This window comes from Anser brachyrhynchus, assembly GCF_964034855.1.
Source record: "Anser brachyrhynchus genome assembly, chromosome: 3".
NCBI lineage: Eukaryota > Metazoa > Chordata > Aves > Anseriformes > Anatidae > Anser > Anser brachyrhynchus.
In genome coordinates this window covers 32,196,618-32,218,111 of record NC_137696.1, presented here as the reverse complement: position 1 = coordinate 32,218,111, position 21,494 = coordinate 32,196,618, and the positions used below count along the sequence as shown (strand labels likewise).

At 38.9% G+C, this 21,494-nt stretch overlaps 1 protein-coding gene across 2 annotated transcripts in view; it reads left to right on the top strand.

Moving 5' to 3' along the window:
• Positions 1–1,982: 1,982 nt before the first annotated feature.
• The window catches only part of LRPPRC (leucine rich pentatricopeptide repeat containing), a 93,307-nt gene continuing 73,795 nt past the window's right edge, over positions 1,983–21,494 (top strand). Inside the window, exons 1-11 of one of the 2 annotated variants that reach the window (XM_080586682.1) lie at positions 1,983–2,212; positions 12,220–12,422; positions 16,159–16,281; positions 16,989–17,110; positions 17,190–17,248; positions 17,979–18,065; positions 18,541–18,667; positions 19,719–19,863; positions 20,707–20,849; positions 21,129–21,234; positions 21,316–21,423. In XM_080586682.1, the coding sequence (XP_080442808.1) occupies positions 1,998–2,212; positions 12,220–12,422; positions 16,159–16,281; positions 16,989–17,110; positions 17,190–17,248; positions 17,979–18,065; positions 18,541–18,667; positions 19,719–19,863; positions 20,707–20,849; positions 21,129–21,234; positions 21,316–21,423 (1,438 nt within the window). In that variant the 5' untranslated portion in view covers positions 1,983–1,997. Of the gene's footprint in view, positions 2,213–12,216; positions 12,423–16,158; positions 16,282–16,988; positions 17,111–17,189; positions 17,249–17,978; positions 18,066–18,540; positions 18,668–19,718; positions 19,864–20,706; positions 20,850–21,128; positions 21,235–21,315; positions 21,424–21,494 lie in introns of both variants that reach the window. The other variant, XM_080586681.1, reaches the window with a different exon arrangement.

Below are 21,494 nucleotides of genomic sequence, written 5' to 3'. Positions count from 1 at the left end.
TTGATTTTCTCACTCTGCCAGACCCAGAACAAAGCAAAACATTATGCTGTACTGTCAGAGCTATGCACTCAGGCTTCCTTAAACCCCCAAACTGGCTTAAACTTGAGCACACTTACAGCATGGAATAGGGCATTTTTTTGTGTGTGTATGTGAGGGGTAGCAGTTGATACTTGAGAGACCAACAGCCACAGGCACCCCAGCAATAAAACTTAAACGTCCATGAAATAAAAGCATGGATCTTCCCACTATTTTCTCAAAAGTGAGCTGTGCTTGCTTTCATCTTGTTTCTGTGAGGTGAAACAGCAATTCTTTTTCCATCCATAGCTAGCAGCCGTAACAGTTGTTTAGTTACTGTCATCTCACATACTTGTCCTTCCTTTCTGTCTCTTACTTTAAATCAACTCTTCTGGTGCCACTCTTCTCTACTTCCCTTCTGAACACATTCACTTGTACCACCTCCATCTCACTTCAATAGCTTTCGAGCTTCTTCATTGTCATCCTCTCAAAATAAAGCCTGACTGGTTCTGAAAACATGTTGACTTCAATACTATTTGCAACCAGAGATTTTTCATGGTGCACCTGCTTTGCAATATACGCTAGGCAACACAGGCCAAATTACAAGAACTGAAAGACACAGAAATAAAAGCTGAAGGCTTTGCCCGAAGCTGGAAAATATTGCTAGCACTAAGGCACTAAAGCAACTCAAACTCTGAAAAGTCACAAATTTGTTTAAAAATAATCATAGAATATTTTTTCTCTAAATTTTTTCAACATTCTTTCAATTCAGTAGCAGTGAAGTCTGCAACAAGAACCTACTATTTATTAAACTGATCAATGTCTTCTCATTGTTTTCCTTTACTCTTGTATCCTCTTGCTCCATCTTTTCCTGTCCTTATTGGAAACACCGTTGACATCCTTGTATAGTCCTTGTAGCAAGCTCCCAACACAATGGGGCTCTACTCTTTAATCCACAATCAAGTTTGGTGAGCACGTCTAGAAGACAACCTAAGAATTAGCATGTATGTATGCTACTAGGTCTGTACTTGGGTTAAAAGATTCATCTTCCTTATTAAGTCTTCCTTATTAAGACCGAACTCTGTGTTCTGTGAAATAACACTGATATAGCAGAAGACACGGTAATTACTACTATCACAAATATCATCTTACTAGCTTTAATGCATGCCTTAAGGCTTGACTATGTTAAGTGCTGACAATCTAGGGCTTGCTTATAAATAGCAGAAGGAGGTTTTTGTAACTTTAAAGAACTGGGCACTTTCCATCGTTATGAGGAGCCTTCTACACCTCTTAACAACAAGTGTAACAGAAAACAGGTGATTGATTACACAGATTGTAATTGACTTTGTAAAAATCAATGCTCTGATGGACAATCTGCTCCTAGCATAACTGTTTGCAATCTGTGGCAAAAATATTTTGTGTGTGTGTGGGAAAAGATGCACTTAACTTAAAAATACCCATCTAATTCAGTGTTTTTTCTTTTAGGAACCAGCTCTAACGTGCGTGCTAAAATATCAATGCAGATGGCACCTTCTTGAAGTCAACAGGCTCAGGCAGAGAACTACAATTAAAAAAACTTTAATGAAGATCCTTCCCTCTACCCCTCATCCCCCTTTTTTTTCCTGAGGGAAGCAGGGGACGACACTTCAAAGGCTCCTTCCTCAGTTTCGCTCCCCCCGACTCACACGGAAGCAGCGCCCCGCGCGTGGCCGCCCCCCCCCCAGACTGAGCCTGATGGACTGACTAACGGACGTGCGCGCGCCCGCTAACGGCTGCTAACGGACTTCCCGCAGGCGCGCGCACGTGCGAGAGGTGACCCCGGCCGCTGCGCCCCCCCACCCCCACGTGACTTCCTCCTGCCGGGCGAGGCGGGGGGCTCCCTCCCACCAGCGCCGTACGGAGAGGGGGGATCGGAAAGAGGGGCCGTGCTTAAGCAGGGCTCCTCCAACCGCGCGGCCAGCGCCTCCCCCCTGCGGGAGGAAATGGTTTCTCCCCCGCCCCCGGCGCGCAGGTCCGGAGCGCCGGCTGCCTGCCGTCGCGCATGCGCAGCGGCTGTCCCGCAGCTCACGTGCTCCTCCGGCGCGCGGCGGGCCATGGCCGCGCTGCTCAGCTCCGCCGGGCGCCTGCGGGCGCTGTGCGCGCGCCTCCGGCCCCTGCTGCCCCTGCTGCCCCCGCGCGCGCCCGGCCCCGCCCTCAGGTGAGGCCCCGCGGGGGGGGCCCCGGCGCGATCGCGTCCCGGGTTCGGGGGGTGCGGGGCCCGCGGGGGCCTGCGGGGGCCTCGGGTGTGCGGGGGGCGTCCTTCCCCCTCCGCGTGCAAAGCCCGGTAAAGGGCCTCGGAAGGGGGCACGGCGCTGCCGGGCGCGGAGCTGCCCGCTCACGAACGCCTCAGTGAACCCCGCCGGTAGCTGCGGGGCCAGGGCGCAGGCAGGCGGGAGCCGCTCGTTGGTGCCGGAGGCGGCTCCGGCAGCTCGTCCCGCAGCGGCAACGTGAGCAGGAGCACAGCGTTACCGGCTGGGAAAAGCGATGGTGCGGGGAGTCAGTCAGTGCTGGTGACCAATCTCCACATTTATTTCTTGCTAAAAGTGCAAGTCCTGCTGCAGGCTTGCTTTTGCGTGAAATTCAAGAGTGCAAAAACATCAAACGTACTCTGGGTCGTATGAGCTGACACAGAAGGACAGCCACAGCTGGCAAGACAAGACATGAGGCCTTTCTCTTCTTAGACCTGCTAAGTCAATATAATTTACTGTCAGTGAGAAAACCAGACCAGTTTTCTGCCGTTCCAGTAAGTTTGTTCAGCAGAGGGCTGGTGAGCTTCGGGGCTGGTTCAGGGGAAGGGAAGGGAACCGAAGAGGCAGCGATGGAGAACTAGAGTGAAGTCTCAGCACCAAAGTAAGCAGGTTACTGCAATTTGCACCAGGTTTAGTGCTTGTCAAACCCACTGTAAGCTGATTTAATTCAGTACGCTGAAAGAAGTCTTCCCCGTGCCAAGGGAAAGTGTATAGATCATGTTGTTTCTAGTGGTTAAACTGTAACAGCTCCTGCAGTGCTGCAGACCTTGTGAAGCCTGGAGTAGGCCTGCAGAGGAAGGACCAGGGAAGCAGGGGGACACAGCAGGAGCACAAGCCTAGTTAGTGGCAAATCAGGAATAAAACTTTCTACGTGGTGTAATTCAGCGGATTTCTGTTCTCATCAGCTGGAAGCTAATTTCCTAAAATAGTTTGTTGCAAGATGCAGTGTTCACAGGACTTCATATATGACCTGGTGCAGGACTAACAGGACTTGCTTTTTAGAATCTGTGTTTCTGTAAAGAACTTGGAACATGCTTTGTACAATGGGATTTTGGGTCTAACAGCTAGTCATTTTCACAAATGCTACCTTTTGCTTGCTCCAAATTATGCTTCTCTATATCCCCAAGAATAAATGGGGTCACCTGTGGGATGGTTTAGGGATCTTGCAGAAAAGTCTTTAGATACTTTGCTAGATTTTATTAAATACACGGGAAATGTACTAGGTAGAGAACATGTTCACAGAAAACAGCTGTGATGTTTATATCAAGTTTATTTATGTTTCAGTCTAAACTGTGAATTTTATTGGAGTAAGACTTAGGAACGCACCTACATTTTTTCGTTCCTTCTGTACAGTAATTTCCTTCCAAAGGTGATTTTTTCACACAAAATCTTTGCCTTACTATCACTTTAAGGTATGGATTTAGGTATCGTGATGTACAGGTGATGCTCTAGGACCAAAGTGTGATGCAGAGGTAACACATAGGAGCTGAAATTATGCAAGCATATAATCTCGGTTTGTTTTATAGCTTAAGTAACTTTGTTGTTTTTTTTTTCTATCTAAGCCTTAGCTTCTGGAAGTGGATGTTTTTTGAAGAACTAGAATGACTTGGACATATGGACAACATTTAGACTTCTCTGCTTGCTGCTCAGGTCTCAATTAAAAGTGAAGTGCAGCCCATTACAGTAAATTCCAGAGAACATTGATGAAGCCCTAGTTGTCATAGCGGGAGTAAGGGTAACTGGTATAAAAGTGAATAAATAACAAGGAATAATTCAGCATTTACCATGAGAACTGGGTATATGACTGACTCTGCACGTTTACATGTTCTTGGTTCAGTTGCTTTAGCACTGAACGTAATGAAGTCAGTTCAGGTGCAATTTTGGGACTTTGATTACGGTAGTGATTGCAGAAAAGTTGCAGGTCCATTTATTGATTTGAAGATGTGAAACAACACTTACTCCCATTCAGACAGGGGTTTTAATTAAAACAGCAAACTGCTCTTGGATTTTCCAGGGCAGCCCTAACTACCACCCCCAGCCCGAAGAGTACATGAGTGGTGTCAGGACTCTTGGTTATGCCCGTGCAATTCTCAGAGACCCCCCGGGCACATTGCTTATCTGCTCAGAGCCAGGGTGATAGGCACAGGAGAGAGAGGCAGCTTGTAACACAAGTAAGGCTTCAGATTCCATGTCAGTACTTTGAAGTGCATCTGCATCTACAGTAGAGTGAGGAAGATAAGGTTTTAGTTGTTCTCTTGTGATGCCCTCTGTTCCAAGAAGCAGTTTCTGCTTTACTGAATAGTGAAAGGAAGCCGAAGGGTGACCTTCGGTGGCTGTCCAAAATGAACTGTAAATGGCATAGACACATTGTCCTGAGAGTATGATAGCCAAAGTATAAAGTCCTGCAGTCTTTACTGGCAAAGAAAATAATGTACAGAGTAGCAAAAGTATGATCCGTACATTGCTAGGTAGAATGCACCCGTGCAAGCCTGGCAGTGATGCCTGGTATAAGCTCTGAGTCATAGTGGAGAGGCGCAGATAGATGCTCAGCCACAGCAAAACTCTCAAGTGACGTGCTGTTAGCTCTCTGTCCGTAGTTTTAAACAGTTTGGTTGAATGTAAACATGGACGCTTCATAGAATGGGTAATGGCAAATAATTTCTGTCCTGTTTGCTGGATAAGCAGCAGGTGAATTTTTGTCAATAGTAGACCTGTAGTAAAAAAAAAAAAAAAAAAAGGTTTAATTCTGTTAGCCGTGTGCGCAGGCCTAACAGGGCTGATAGTCAACTGAAATTTCTTAGAAGCGTGGCAAGGGTATCTGCCCGAAGTAAGCAGCTATGCAGAATGCCAGAGGACTAGTTGTGTAGTTAGTAGGGTCTGTTAATGAGACTTCATAGCCTGCAGTCAGATTGCTGGTGTTTGTCACATTACATTAAGTTAGCAGGTGACGATACTCCTTCCTCAGTTTTAATACTTTGCGTAGGGCCTTGGATATACCAAGGCTGTGTCCTTCTGTGACCCTATCTATACCATTTCTTGCTGGCTGTAAGAATCTGTAAATGGAAGAAAAAGAGAAGAAATAAAACTGTACGCCTTGACTGCACTTTGGTCCTCTGCATGAGAATTTGAATTAAGGGGCAGATCAGGGGAATGGAAGTGATACTGGATGTACAGTCGGAATGCAGCGCTAAATGTCTTTCTGAAAGATGGTTTTTCTGGCATTGTCTGTGCATTTTGCTTCTCTGACAGAGCCAGCTGTGATCGCATTTGGACAGAGTGGATGTGCTGGTTTCAGGTGGTCCTCCTGCAGTGACTGATGGCTCCTGGTGCTCTGCTGCATGCTGCCACACCATAGCTGAGCCAAGGGAATAAACTCTGGGAGTATTTCCCATTCAATTTTGGGTCGATTTAACCTGAACTGAAAGTAGATGGATATCCAGTTGCATTGAGTGGTTGAGGAGCATTTCATAGCAAAAGCCTCAGATTAAAATCTAAAGGAAATTTACCGCTTCATTTGTCTACCTGTAGTATTAAGTGTGAGATACACTGAGCTGTGCAACATCACTGTCATGCCATGCGATTATGAGATGAATGAGCTGTGACAAACCAATGCAGCATACTTCAGATCTATGACAGTAAACTGTAGCAAACATTATTTCCAGTAAAATTCTTTTCTGGAACTTTGTTCATGGAAGTTTCACGAAGGGAAGAGATGTTAAATGTGCAGCCTACAGTCAAGAACACTGCAACAAACCTTTCAGCTGACGAGTGTTCAGAGAGGGTTTTGAGTTAAGTTTATCTTTTGGGGAGTTTATTCTGTGTGCTCTAGGTGATCGTCATGACTCGATGGTGCAGCTTGCTGCTGCAGGAGTGTGAGTGCTGGGGGAAGCGTACTGGCTCCATCCCTCCCAGGCTGGCCACCTTCCCCTTGCCAGCCAGCTTGTCCTTGCTCTGAAACAGGGTGCTCCTTGGACCTGTCATGGGGTGATTTCATTTGCTGGGGTGCAAGGAAAAGAGTTTTTGGGCTGTGTTGGATCAGTTAAGGATCTTATGAGCTCCAAAAGGGTTGGAACTGTGGGCCAAAGGAAAAGAGGGACTGGAACTGCTGCTGCTGGTGACTGTGTGTTAGATCAGTCCAGGTGTGTTGCTGCACTGCACTTTGAGGCGTTACTGCTAGGGTATTCCTCCCGAGATGGACCCCCTGTCGGTCTGCAGAGAAAGTGAGGACAATAAGGCTCCTAAAGTATGGATCGTAATAGTATAGCGGGAAAAAAAATCTACATGCAAGTGTCTCGGAGCATCTTCGGCCTCACTGTCACTTCTTTAGTTTAAGATTCTCATCTGTGAAGTTAGATGGCGGTTTCCATGACTGGGGAGCAGAGCAAAGTGTTCTGTTTGCTAATTTCCCTGAAAAGCAAACTTCTGGAGTGAAAACTTGTGCTTTTTATTATTTTTTAATTTATCTTTTATTATTTTTTATTTTCAGGGTCTGCGTTCTAACATTTCATGTCCAATTCAGAGCAGTTACGTTGATGAAGTTGCTAAGGGTGCCATAGGCACTGCTGTTCAAGTTGTCCTTGACAGGCCTGTTGCTTATTGATACGTTGCAGTGAGCTTGTATGGGACTGGGGCGTGCTGGTGAGATGGGAAGGAGAACGACTTTTTAAAGAATCCTGGTTTAGATCCAGAGGACTTGATTTGAGCGTTGGATAAGCTGCAGTTTAAAAACCCAAATGACTCATGGTTTGCTGCATGCTACAATTTTAACTTGTGAATTAGTTATGCAAAGTTCTCAGATGTTCTCCAGGAGCCGTGTCATTTCTCAGTCTACATGAAAAAACATAACATCTTCTCTCTTCCCACAGGATCCTACTGTGTGGCACTGAAACAAGAGTGCAGTGACCTAAACACTGGCCTTGTATGTGACCGTAGCTGAGTCAGGGGTAGCACTGACCATAGGGATCATGCTGGGGTCTCAGCTGGAGTATATAGTCTTGACTTGATTAAATTTAACAAATGTCGGGAATGTTTTTACATAGAGTGATGAGTTTTAACTCTTGTAAGTTTTCCATTATTTTACTTTGAGCATGGCTTGTATTCTGAAAACTATTTCCTATACTTCTAACTTCTTTAATTTAGAAAGAACTTGAATATTCAGTACTTTTATGTGGCGTAGCAAAAACTTTGTTGCAGCTCTAAGAGAGAGAGGCAAATATCCATATGGTGGCTGTGCAATCCTTTCTTCGAATTTTTGGAATTTGTCAGGCTTTACAGAAAGTAAACTTTCTTCTGTTGCCAGGCAGACCATTGGAACCACCATTTTTATTTGTTATTATTGAGTTTTGGGAAAGATGGGATGCTTTATACTCAGGCTGCTGTTTAAGATCTCTGTTGCTTCAGAGAATCAAACGCACTGCCTTTAGTCTGCTCTAGAAATACAGAATGCAAGTACATCAGTACAGTGCTGGGTTTCTCACTAAACCCTTGCAAACACAAAAAATTTACTGGTTAATTAAATATAAATTCCCAGTGGCTACTTCATCACTGCATGAGTTGTTCACTAGTTTAGCTTCGACATTTTTCCAGAGTGCTGTAAGCCACAATGGAAGGGAAAAGTTACCGCTGAAAAGTGGAAGTTATATGTTGGGTTTAGGGGTATATAATTGGTTAACCTTCCCTGTGTGGGCAAGATCTACAGATCTAGTCCTCATAATTGTAGAAACCAAGCTGAAAATGATGTAAAGGTCCAATGATGTAAAGGCTCCAACATGGGAAGGCTACTTCTAATCTTGCAGTTGCGGCAGTAGGAGAGAATTCACTTCATAGAGTTTAATCGATTCTTTAGAGCTTCTCTGTGTAGGTACAAAGAAACACAATTCTGAAGCATGGTAAAGAGAAATTAAACATTTGGGGAAGAATTAGATGCTAATCCAAACAGATCTGAAATTTGTCGTGTAGCTTTGTATGTTTGCAAGTAAAATGTTTCACACGGAAAGGATCTTAAAAGGCTGTTTAAAAGCAACCACTGAAATACTTAAACCTATTTCAGCCCTTGGAGTGGTGTCATGCACTTTGCTGTGTAGCGTAACACTTAGTTCTGAACACAGTCAATTAGAATAATAGAAAAAATAAGGTTACACCTTAAGATTAGGTAATCTAACATCTAGCACTGTGGCAGGAACAGGAATGTCAAGGTCATACATGATAGATTTTATCCCCCTCATCTATTTCACAAGCTTCCAGATGAGAGTTTGTTTGTCAAAGTGTCCTGTTCTAATATTTCCTAACAATTAATATTATCAATACGATGCCTGGTGGATTATGTATAGTTGCGTCCATCCTTGGATAGAGGAGTTGTTCAAACCTGTCTTCCTGTGAGTAACCATACCATGACAAGCAGAGTAATTCCCCGTGTCTTATCTGTGTTACTTCTGTTAGGAATTCTGTTGTGTACCTAATTGTATGCCATGTTACGTTTATGCCTTTTTTGTCCAAAATGTACAATACAACTTTCTTTTTTATTGAATTTGCTCTGTTGACTTCAGACCCTCTCATCAAGTAATCAGGATGACTTTGACGTCTGAAGTTTTCCGTCTAAGAGTTTGCCGCTGTTACTGGTGTGCTCTCATCTACAAGTTTTATAAGTTTCCTATCTCCTCTGTCATCCAAATTGTTAATGTAACTTTTGAATGGACATGGGTCAAGGACTGGAGATTAGTTGAGTGAGGTCCATTAATATCTTAAGAATAGTTAGTGTTTCTAAAAATTACTTAGTCCATTCTTCTGTTCTCACTTATGTTCCTATCTCCTTGTTAAAATTTACTTAGTTATGGTGAAACAGTTAAAAAATTATGTCATATGGTCATAATTAACATTTTTTTGAAAGCTAAGCAGTGTATGATCTGTCATTTTTTTTCTATTTTAAGATGTATCTGTATTTTCTAAAATCGTTGCTCATCTACTTAGAAGCCTTTCTTGCTGCCTTTTTATGTGACTTCCAAACTGAGACAGGTAGCCTGGCCTTTTATGTTTTTTATCATTGCTTTTTTTTTTTTTAATTCTCTTAGTCATCTGTCTTATAAAAGTCTTATAAAAGTTAGGGAGAAATTGCACAAGGTTGCTAAAGATTCCTGATACATGAATAACTGCTTTTTTAGTATGAGTTCCCCTGTATTCTTTTGTCCTTCACTTACTTGTCTCAAATCAATCCTGATACTGGTTCCCTTAGTTGGTTGAAGTTTGCATTTTTGGAAGCTGTCTTTCTTCGGTGCTCAATCCGTAGAATAGGGAACTCTTAATGTTTTTTCTGTAATTTTCTCCCGAGTTTTGTGTTCTTAGATGATTTGTAGTGATAAGAACCAAATTCAGGGTTGTGGGTTCCTTCAGCTTCATCCTGCTTGTGAATCCACAGTAGTTTTTAACAAATTCTTACTATGGATGTAAGCACCCTAGCATTATATGGTTTCTTAAGCCATACTAAAAGTATGATTTACACAAATGCTGAAAGCCTACAGGTGATGAGAAACACTCAAGTCTTATGCTACACGTTATACTTCAGAACGATAGTGATGCTTTAGGTGGATGCCAGAAGGCTGAAGAGTTCCTCAGTTTGTTTTATACTACAGTACTCTTCTCCCCTGTCTGTCAAAAACTTGGACTTGGATTTCCGTGTTGCTATGCCTTGAAATGTCTTCAGTCATGAGAAATGAACAGAAACAACAGATATTTCAATTTTAATCTGAAGAAGTTTTTTTCTTGCTTGTACTTTGATTGCTAATGGGATTCAAAGTGTAAATTTCTGTATTACATAGACAGTGAGTCCTGTGCTGCTGCTTGCATCCAAAATGTTTTTTCTAACCTGACTTGAAGTACTCTGAAAAGGTTTCACGTAGCTCTTTTAATGGCTGTATAATAGCAGATGATAGGATTTTATCTACATCTTTATGAATAAATAAATAAAGAACTGGTGGTAATTAGTTTCATTCTTACAGTTATCCAGTGGATAGCTTATAGTTTTGTAGTGTTATTTACGTGTTATTAAAGAATATACGTTAGAGCCATCTCATTTGATTATTACACCTGAGGGGACTCAAGTTTTCATATTTTACTGTTAGTCTTACCTTGTACTACTGGATTTTAATCTAACTAGCCTAATGGTTTCTGGTTGAGGGAAAGTACACTGTGACTGGTTATATGATGAAGTAGGAGGAAAAGGAAGGAAACAGGGAAAATGATGCCTTTGGAGATTCAGATTTTTGGTGAGAGATGGCATTGTTAAAGTAGGTTTTGCTAAGCTGACAATTTATTCACTACCGCAAGCAGTGTTTCGCTTCCTTCTTTTTCTTCCTGCTTCCTCTGATTTTTACCACATATTCCTAGCCCGTTTCTTTTTTTGTGGTTCACTGGGGTGGGTTTTGGACATCATGAGCTGTTTCCACAACTTGTTGGAGCTGTGTGCGTGAGCCAGTGTTGTGCCAGCTTGGCCAGGTGAATCGGCTCAAAGAGGGAACTGATTAACGTGAGGGCCAGCCCGAAGGAAAGGGTGAGACTTTGTATCCTGGAGGTGGAATTGAGACTGAAGGAGAACTCTGCTTTTTGGCAATCTTTTTTTGTTCTTTTCTGCTTTTTCTTCCTTGACCTTTCCCTGTTGAAATAAAATGCAGGTAGTTTGCTGGCCTCTGGAAATTATTCAGGAGGAAGCTCTCAGAGTAAAATCTGCCTGCCTGAAAAAGATAAATCCGAGCAGTAGCGCTGGTCCATGTTACTGAAGGACTCCTTTGAATGCCTTCATAGATCAGACACGTTTTCTACCTCACTGTTCTCACAGCCGTCTTAGGAAAGAATCAGCTTCAGGCTGGTTGCGTTCGAAGAGTTCAGCTAGAATAACTTACCTTGGGGCCTGCTCGGCTAGCAAACCAGGATTTCCAGTGGCCGGGGAAAAGGCATCCCCTGGGCCGCGTCCTGCTCACGAGGTACAACCCAGCCACCCGTCAGGTTCTCCACCACACCCTTACCTGCCCCCTGCTTGGGCTTTTTTGGCCATTTAGCCCCTTTTTGGCCATTTAGCGGCTTGCAGCCAAGAGCGGCCTGCCTGTGGGCCTCTGCACTGGGGCGCCTGCGCTGGGGCCTTAAGCTTGCCCATGTAGTTACATACATACATCAACTTGTTTTTTTTAATAGCTAAATAAGTGGTGGGCTCTTAAGTGTCTTGCTTGAAATAAGAACGCTTCTTGATGATATTTCTTGCAGTTGCACTTTATTTTGAGAAAATAAGTGCTGAAATAAATCCAGTGTATGTTTGGTATGTGTGTTATGTCGCAAGATGACAACAGCTTCATGTTTGTTAATATAAATCCTTCAGAATGGGGAATGATATTGTTTGGCTTTAAGCTGTTGGAAACACTTTGTCGTCTGCAACGCTGGCCTCTGATTTAGTTCTTGTGTATTTTAATTGAAAAGGAAGATGCGATTTGCTGCCTTGATTTGCTGTGTTTTGGAAGAGTTGTCTGTGGCTGTTTTTGGAGCAGGATTTAAAGGCATGTGAGAGCTGTTGTGAGATCCCATAATGGGACAATAGACTTCTAGAGCACAGGGATGATTTTAAAAGAATTATTTATGTAGGAATAGTACTCAAACCACTTACCACGAATTGGATCTAACTGAAAATCTCAGATGAACAATTGTCACTTTGAGAAAATAAATGTGACTATCTTTTGTAGTAGAAAGGCTCACTGTGTGCAGCGAAATCAGTCACCTGCATTTGTTTACATTAATATGGAATGTTTTTGAGAAACTGTTCATCAGCAAGAAGTAAAGAGCATTATCTTCCTGACATTAAGTATGACTTGTGTAGTTGCAAGATGACTCTCAAAAGCGTAATCTCTATTTTCCTTTTTTCTTCTTTTTATTAAAGCAGAAATGTAGTTTACCAAACAAGGTTCCTTACAGTTGCACCTCAACAGCAGGGAAGTGTTAAAGAAGAACCAGTGTCAGAAAGTCTAAACAGACAGGCATGGCAGTTTGACTGGGCGTTAAATAAACTGGATAACTCTGTCAGAAAAACTGGCCGCATCCCGAAAACGCTTCTACTAAGAGTCTTCCAGGAAATATGCAAAGAAGGTAAGCTGCTTCCAATTCAAGTTAAAGTTAAAGCTGTAATAAAACAGTTCATCAAACCAAGGAAATTTCTGAAGGAGTTCTGATTATATTTTGCCTTTTGGATGTTGTTTAACCTTCTGCATGTATTGATGAACAGACTTTAAATGCTTTAGAGATACTATTCTGCTTTAAATGCACACATTTTCTTTTCAAGGGTTTTTTGTCTTTGGGAGTTTATACAACTTGTAAAAATTGAGTCTACTTTTAAGAAATCTTATCACGTTGCTCTGGTTATTACAGTTTTTTTTTTTCTGGTAATGTTACACTTTTATCATATAACTGTGTTCTGAACTCTTAACAGGGATTGTATCTGTCTACTTTATACAGTATATTTTATGTCTGTAGGAAGCCATGCTGTCTTTGAGAGGTCATCTGTTTTAAAATGGAACTATGCAGGGAAATGTGGAAATCTGTCCCCAGGTTTCCCCATTATCAGGTAGCTGTGGATATTCAGATTAAAAAAGCTTTATTTATTTATTTTTCAATAAAACAAAAATAAACAACTGAGGCATTGTTTGTTCTGACGGATTCAATATTCCTTTGTCTAAAAATAGCCAGACTATATTAATCTTTTGCAAATCAGGTAGCGCAGTTGAGATTTGGTACCTGTTAGGATGAGTCAGCGGAGATATTTTATGAATTGAGGTGTTGAATTGAAATGAGAACTTTGAGTATACTGAACAGTGACAACATGTATTGTTTTGTTTTAATTTTAAACTTTGCTGTCTATCCTGGAAGGTATTGGCTTGCTTATATATTTGGATAGTGGTCTTAAAGTTTTGTAGCTCACTGGTTAAAAGATGAGTTTTCAATTCATTCTTTTTGTTGAACTTTTTTAGTTTGTCTTTCTGCTTGTGATATCCTTTCTGACTGCTTTTTCTTTTTTAGGTATAAATTTATTAATTGCAAATGTGGATAAGCAAAGATTTTGTGCCTCTAAGCTTATCTGCAGCCACAGTTCTTCATGATTTTTGATCAGTTAGAGTTTTTTTAGGAAGCATGTTGGTAAAGAGTTTAATTGCTCATAACTTCCTTTGGTTATTTAAGTATTTTTCATTTGGGTGGACTTTGGGATTCATGAAAACAACAAGCTTCAAAAGGTTGTACTAGGCCTCCATTAAAATAAATGACAAATCTTAATTTGAAAAACTGTCCTTTTTTTTTTATAACAACCTTGAAAGCAAATTTAGCAAACTGTGGAGTCGTATTTACTGTTTATTTTTTAAAATATGTGTTTTAATGTTCTTCCATTTGTAACTATAACACAAAAAATAGCTGAACAGTGTGCTTGATGCTGATCTCATCTTACACCTTTCTGTACTCATACTGCTGATCTTTTTTCCAGTTCCTTTTGACTTTGAAGTACTAAATCACTAGTATGAAGTATGTGTAAAACACTGGCATCGTGAAACGGGAGATGTGTTGGCATTTTTACCACACTAACTTGATTGTATGCAGAGATTTAAAAGTTATGTTGTATGAAGTATGTTTCATTTCCCGTCGCTCCATGTTTTCACAAGCTCAAACCAGCACTTGCAATTTGTACCCGCCCTCTCTAGCTATTTTATCTTATTTATCTTTTCTCATTATTTAGTTTTTTCCCCCACTCCTGTGTGTTTCTTTCCAGATGAGCTTACTCTGATAAATAACATTTTTGCTATAGATTGCTCTATTGAAACCCAGTTTACGATAGTGATGTGATAACCCACATTTGTTGGTCCTTTTGTGTATCAGATCTAATTCTAGATGGTATTATACCTTTCTGTTCTTGAGGGTTTTTTTTCTTTTTTGCCATTACTTTATAGCTGTATAGCTGTTCTTATATATAGCTCTGTATAATTGAAAATTCTACTTAGAGAGGTAAGAAGGAGCTGGAGATATTGTTAGTGGCAACAGCTCCTGCCTTTATGCTGGGCTGTACACAACTTCAGAGTGTTGGCATGAAGACTCGGAAGTTGTTTACAGAGCATTTGTGATGCTGCAGACTTCAGGTGATTTTGGAAGTCTGAATCATGCAAGTCTTCGTGTATGTTGCTGTTTGGGATAGGAAACCTTAAATAACTTTTTTAACATTTAGCTTGTATGCAAACATACATCTGATTTTTTTTTTTTTTAGTATTCTGCTTTCTAAAGGAACCCTCCTTTTTATTATAAATGTCTGTGTTTCCTTATAAAGATGCGATTGAAAAAATCTTGTGTCTCCAATTTACTGGATAATCTCTGAGGGATCCTGCCGCTCTGCCCAGTTTTGCCTCAGGAGTAGTAGTAAAGTCCAAGGCAGTCAGCTGAGTCCGTAATTCGGTTTTTGACTTCGCTAGGGTTGCGTACAGAAGTTGGATGATGTAGACATTTTTAGCTTCCTTCATTATTCTCTTGATATAAATTAACTCATTTATTTTATGTTGAGCAGAAATGAAAATGGGTGCTAACGGAAATGGGGAATTAAATTTGGGATATCTCAGAATACCTGTTTTGAAATAGTATGGAATTGGTATGAAGTATTTTGCAATTGTAGAGATTTGCCAAAAAGTTGTGTCCCTGTTAGGATTAGCGGGAAATACAAACTACCTGACCACCTGAGTTGATATTTTGTGTTGCATTTCTATTTTTTCTGTTCACCATAGCTCAGTATTGTGCTCAGTGATAGGTTTATCATGAACCTTCTGCAGCGCATAATAGTGTCATTGCTTAATCATTTGGGTATCCTGTTCAGTAGAAAAGTTCAGTCTTGAAAACTTATATATGAAATGCTTAAATGTTTAAATGGATCAGTCTCAATTTTTATATTAAATGCATAATTCCTTGTAAAGAAATTTGTCTGTGTACCATTTAAACATGAGGGTTTTTTGTCTCTCCGATATTCACTTCCATTCCTAATGATGGTCTCATGTTAGCGCTGGAGAAAGGATTCCGAGATACCATTCATACTGCTTGCCAGCAACCTCTCTTTTCAGCCTTAAACTTTAGTTATTTTACTGTATAAATAAAAATTGGAGGTTAACAGCAATAGCATAGCGACAAGAGAAGAGCCTGAATGAGTAGGGTTATAGAGTTTTTTCCTTTCTGGGCTATTTGAAAGCTTGTTTATTGATCTTCATTGATGACACTAAAAAATAAAAACAGCTTCTGTCAGGTGGATGAGTTATGATAGTGTCTTGTCATCTTCTTCATGTTACCTTGTTTCTATTAAGTCCTGACATGGCATACACACTTGTAGAACTTGGTAGGTAAGGTGTGAATTGCGTAGGGGTTCATTGAATGTCACATTTGAAGAGAGATGCACTGCGATTCTTAAGGTGTGTGAACTCTTTTCTACTGGAAGACTGAAAGCAACTTTCCTTTTCGGGAGCTATAAATAGGTGTAAAAATAAATAATTTTTGTAACACTATTTGGAAGGATGGGTGCTTAGCACTTCAGAAGTATATACGATTACTTGGACAAGTTACCATCAGAAACTAAAAGTCCTGAATTTAGACAGTAATACTCTGTAAATATACTTAAAAGTTCCTTCAGTGTTATCTTTCAAATGAATCCCAAAAAGAGTAAAAGTTAGAAATAAATACACTTACTGAAAGATATAGTTCCCAGTGGTTCTTACATCTGACAGACTTCTGGCATTGTTGCTTCTGTGTGTGTGAGTGACTGCTTCTGCTTTACTTGAATTAGACCTATTAATAATGTTATTTTTTACTGCAGGGTGTCCAGGGAGTAATCAGATCTTGCTTTTGTTGCGAAGTTGTGGTGCTCTGTTACCAGAGGTATTGTCATCTGAAAGAACAGAACTAGCCCATGCGATATGGGACAAGATGAAAGAACTGGGTAGGTTAATTTTGGTAGTCCTTCCTGCTGGAATAGCTGCGTGCTTTAGTTGCTTTCTTTGTAATAGAAGATTGAATGCATCTTAATAGTGTTTAAATGTTAGGTTATAATGGCAAAACCTCATTAGTAAATAAATGCTAGGTTTTCTTATTCAGGTGAGAGACTTATTTCTTATTCTGGGAGTTATACTGACATCTAGGGGTGTTTATAATAAATCTAAAGATTTCTTTTTGTGATGCTTAAATCAGACTTTCACTTGATTTTGATTGTTGTAAGAATGTATTGTACATGTTTTAGATGTTATGTTGATAAAGGTAGGCTGAGTATTCCTAGTGCTACCAGCTATTTTATCAGATGATTTTTAATTTTAAGTTAGTCATTTCTCTATAAATGTTGCATAGATTAACCGATTCTTGATAGTAATAGTACTAAATGTGTAAAATAAATACACCTGTAGAGGCTGCAGAATAGTGTGCACACCAGCAGCAGTGTTCCTGTGCTCGTTATGTTTTATCCTTTTACAACCAAATGTGCGCTGTTAAATAGATGCCTGTTACTGTAAAGGTGGATAAAAGGAAGCAGACTGATTATAAATAAAGTTTATCCAGAATAAAATTGATAAGAAATTAATTACCTAAGAAAGCTGTAAAATCATGTCAAATTTAGAGCATCTACATTCAGTGACAACGGTTGAAATATTTCCTTAGGTGCTGTCTATGATACAAGCCATTATAATGCTTTACTTAAAGTCTACCTTCAGAATGAGCATAAATTTTCTCCAACGGAATTCTTGGCCAGAATGGAGGAAGCTAATGTGCAGCCCAATCGAGTAGGTATTTTTAATAGTATTTTTTGGTTAATGTTTATTGGATAGAAATCATTAACTTCCCTTTTTTTGTTTTCTGTAGGTTACATACCAAAGGTTGATTGCTGCTTATTGCAATGAGGGTGACATTGAAGGAGCGAGGTATTCTTTTGCACTCACATTTGAAGAGATTTCTAAGAAATCTGTTTATTGTATTCCCCACCATTAGTGTTAAAACTCATTTCAGAGTAATTCTTAGAAATTGAGTTAAGCAAAGAGGATACAATATAATTTATTTGAGTACTGAATAGCAGCTTTTTAGAGATAGCTGGAACCTACATCACAAAAATGAAAATAAGCCATAGATATGTGTTCAGATCAAATTGTATTGAAGTTGCTTAGAAAATAACTTGTTTTGTCATTTTTAGAGCAGGTGTGGAACAAGTATAAAGTTATAAGAGCTTACTGCCTATGTAAGAAAATGGCTACTTGCGAGGGCATTTGAGAACGAAGTGGCCTAAGGAGTAAATAGTGGTAATTCTTTTTTGTTACACAGGGCTCACTGGATATTCTATCTAACATTAGTTGCATTAATTTTTAGCAACATTAAGTTGCAACAGTGAGATTGCTGGACATGTATAATAAGGAAAAAGGAAAATAGAAACAACCAAAAAAATCTCAGCCCCATTCTTTTGCCTATGCATATTTCAAAATGACAAATATATTTCGTATGAAAAAAGACCATATTATGCAGCATGCCTAGATAAAATAGCTCAGTGACATCAGTATTCGTTTTTGTTTGATACAGTACTTGTCCAACAGCACAGTTATAGCTTGGTACTTTCTTTTCAAATAAAAAAAATAAAAATTGTCTTTTTTTTCTTTTTTTCAGTAAGATTCTTGGATTTATGAAGAGCAAAGATCTCCCAATCACTGAAGCAGTATTCAGTAGCCTTGTGAAAGGTCATGCAAGATCAGGGTAATGTTAATACCTTTTTAAAAAAAAATAAATTACTTTTTGCTTTTATGTTTTACTATAACGTAAAGTGATATTGCACAGGAAATTTGCATGCCACAAAATAGCATAATGGTTTTGCATAATATAAAAGATTGTCTTTCTATGCATTTTTGAAGCAAACAGGCCTATGTGGCAAAGGAAACATTTTTTCTTTTTTCTGAAAATGTTGTATTTCAAGATAAATTACTGTACTTCTGTATTGTTTGAAAATTTGCTGCATTTAAACTTTTGAACTTTGTCAACTGTTGAAAGTTTTCTAAGTAATGCGATTTGTGCTTTGATGTTTTAGGATTTGCTTAGTTAAATAGGTTTCTCTGTACTTGTTGCATTACTTGTACTTGTTTCCGATTCTTAAAACCTTAATGAAGAAAGGTGGAAGTGACAATAAACAATTGTGATTAAATCCACTGAGAATCTTTCTTTTGAATTCTTTTAGAGATATCAAGAGTGCAGAAAATATCCTTTCAGTGATGAAGATGGCTGGTGTTGAGCCAGGTCCAGACACCTATTTATCACTACTGAATGTATATGCTGAAAAGGGTGATGCTGATAGCATCAAGAAGGTATTATGAGTTTGAGTTTAAATATAATTTGTTTGATCTTTTGTTCAGTTTAACTTCAAAATGCTTTTTATCCATACAGGAGGAGTCATACTGATTTTTTAAACTTTTCCTCATAACAAAAATTAATTTTTTTTTTTTTTTTGCATCTGAATAGCCAGTTGACTGAAAGCAGTCTCCTACTTTATGAAAAATATTTGTCTATTGATGCTTGCTTTTCACACTATGAGAAGACATGGTGAATAATGTTTGCCAGTGAGTGATTTAGTAATTCAGGGTTTTTTCAAGAGGCAATGATTGTATATGATATATATAAAAGTAAATCTTGATTATCCTGCTCTCATAAGCATAGAATCTCAAAGCATAGAATCCTTCCAGTAAAACAGTGTTTTGGTTTTTTTTTTAAGGAGAGTTCATACCTGCAACTTACATATTCATAGTGTCTGAGTAAGATAATGCTGCTTTACAGTAAAGCCCTTCATGTAGTTGATCATTTCAAGTTTTGTTCTTTTTATTTTTAAATAAAGGAAGTATTTGGAAAGGAATGAGCACATAAAATTGATTTGATTTTAATAAATAGTAGTAGTATTAGATGGAGAGGACCAAATCAAGGAAGAAATGGGAAACATATTACTGTCCTGGGGCTTACGTATTAAATCTTCATCAAGCAACCTTCTCCCATACACTAGCAAAATTTTTATTAATCATTCTCCCCTTCTCATAGTGATTTCTTTTGAAAGTCATTCCATGAAGGGTGGGAATGCCACTGGTGTTTTCATATATTATTAGGTACTGGAAAAAAATATTAAAATATTGTTGTATCCCTTATATCTTTCCCTTTTTACATTCTGAGTGTGTGTGACACTCTCTAGATCTTTGGTATTCTCTACGATATTCCTTGTACCTAAACCCACGGTACAAAAAAAAAAAAAAAAAAAGGGGTGGGGGGAGGCACGAACCACAACCACCAGCTTTTGTAAATTTTATTATTTTAATGTATTCTGTTTGAAGTCAGTATAAAGTTTATTGAAGTTAAATATCATATTGTTTTCAGACTCTAGAAGAGGTTGAGAAGACTGAAGGGTACCTTATGGATAGGATTTTGATGCAGGTGATTTTTAGCCTTGCCAAGGCTGGATATCCTCAGTATATTGAAGATATTAAAGAACGCATAAGATTTGAGAAGGAATTAATTCCAGGTATGTACTTGGTTACTGCAGTGGTACTTTGCTGCTCAGGATGGAGAAGGAAAGCATTTTTTTTTTTCCCCCCAAGAATACCTAATGCCACCAAAAATAGGCAATTTTGTATCTTGAATATGGAATGAAAATACTATTTTGGCATTAGTTTGTGGATTCATTTATGCTGTTCTTAATCACGCTTTCTGAAATGTAAATTATAAACCAATTTTATAAACCAATTATATTTTAAACTAAAATATAAACCAAACATAAAATATAAAGCAATTCACATACAACAATGTATGTATCATCTTTTTAACTTCTAAAATTCATTAAGACTTTATGGGAGAGCAGTAATTGTGGAGTCCTTTCTTCAAACAACACTATTGTAACTCCTGTTGTGACAGCTCTTTGTGAATGTCATAAAAAGGGAGACAGTAAACACTGACTATAGTTTTCTCTATCTACAGTTAAAGTCACTTTTAGATCCCAGTATGTGTAGTCTGATTGATAACTGTTAATTATACTCATCCCTTTTCCTTTTCCTTTTTTTTTTTTTTTTTTAAATTTTTCGACATCTCTAGAATTTTTTTTCTCTTATCTGGTATCCTATCATGCTACAGTGGTGATGGTTTGCTAACCTTAGGCATGGTCTTTTTAGTGCAATAAGTGAATTTTGTTGACAATGTAAATAATTCTGAAAATTGAAATTTCAAATTTGATTAGTGAGTCGTGTTAAAAGGTATGTCAATGATACATGAAACTTCCTTTCCTAGTTTTCACTACTTTTAGTGTATTTTAATGTGAAAATAGTTATATACACTATTCTAATGTTGTTTTTCTCTGTCTTTCTATCTCCAGATGCGATGAACCTCTGTTTGACTCTGATAACTCATGGCTTTGAAGATATAAGTTTCCGTATTTTAAAGTCTTATAATCATTTATCACGTGATAATGTGGACCAGGGTAGCTTCTTCTTACAACACTGTGTAAATAGAGATATGGTATGCAGCATAGTGATACTTCTTTTGTAATGCACTAGTGATAGTGTATTTAGTTTAATGAATCTGCGGAGATGGAAAATGGTAGATTTTTTTTTTTTGCGTAGTTCTTACAGAATCAAAGGGTTTTAGTATTTCATGCCAATTTGCATAGTAAAATGAAATTCATGAGGGAAACGTGTTTGGGATGTGTAATATCCACTTCCTAAACATGAGAAGAATCTGACATTGTAAACAATTAGAGAAATGTAAAAATATATTAATTCTTGAAATTCGTTGCAGCCTTTGAGCAAGCTGAAGCAATTTTGTAGTGAGTTAAAAGAAACAAAAATGCACTCGGCGCCGTTAACATTTGTCTTGCGTTGTGCTTTGGAGGCCAACAAGTCAGGTACACTGCTTATTTATTTATTTTACATATGCTTATTTAAAGTACTTGGTCACTGTTTAATTATGATGTGAATGTTTTTAGCCCTGGCTATTGATGTGATGAAGACCATGAAAGAGGAAGGCGTGCCGCTCAGAGCTCACTATTTCTGGCCACTGATAGTTGGGTTCCAGAAAGAGAAGAATCTTAAAGGTTAGCAATATGATATGTGCTCCTCTTGCTTTGTTGTAAACCTAAGGTACAAATCTTCACTAAAACACCAC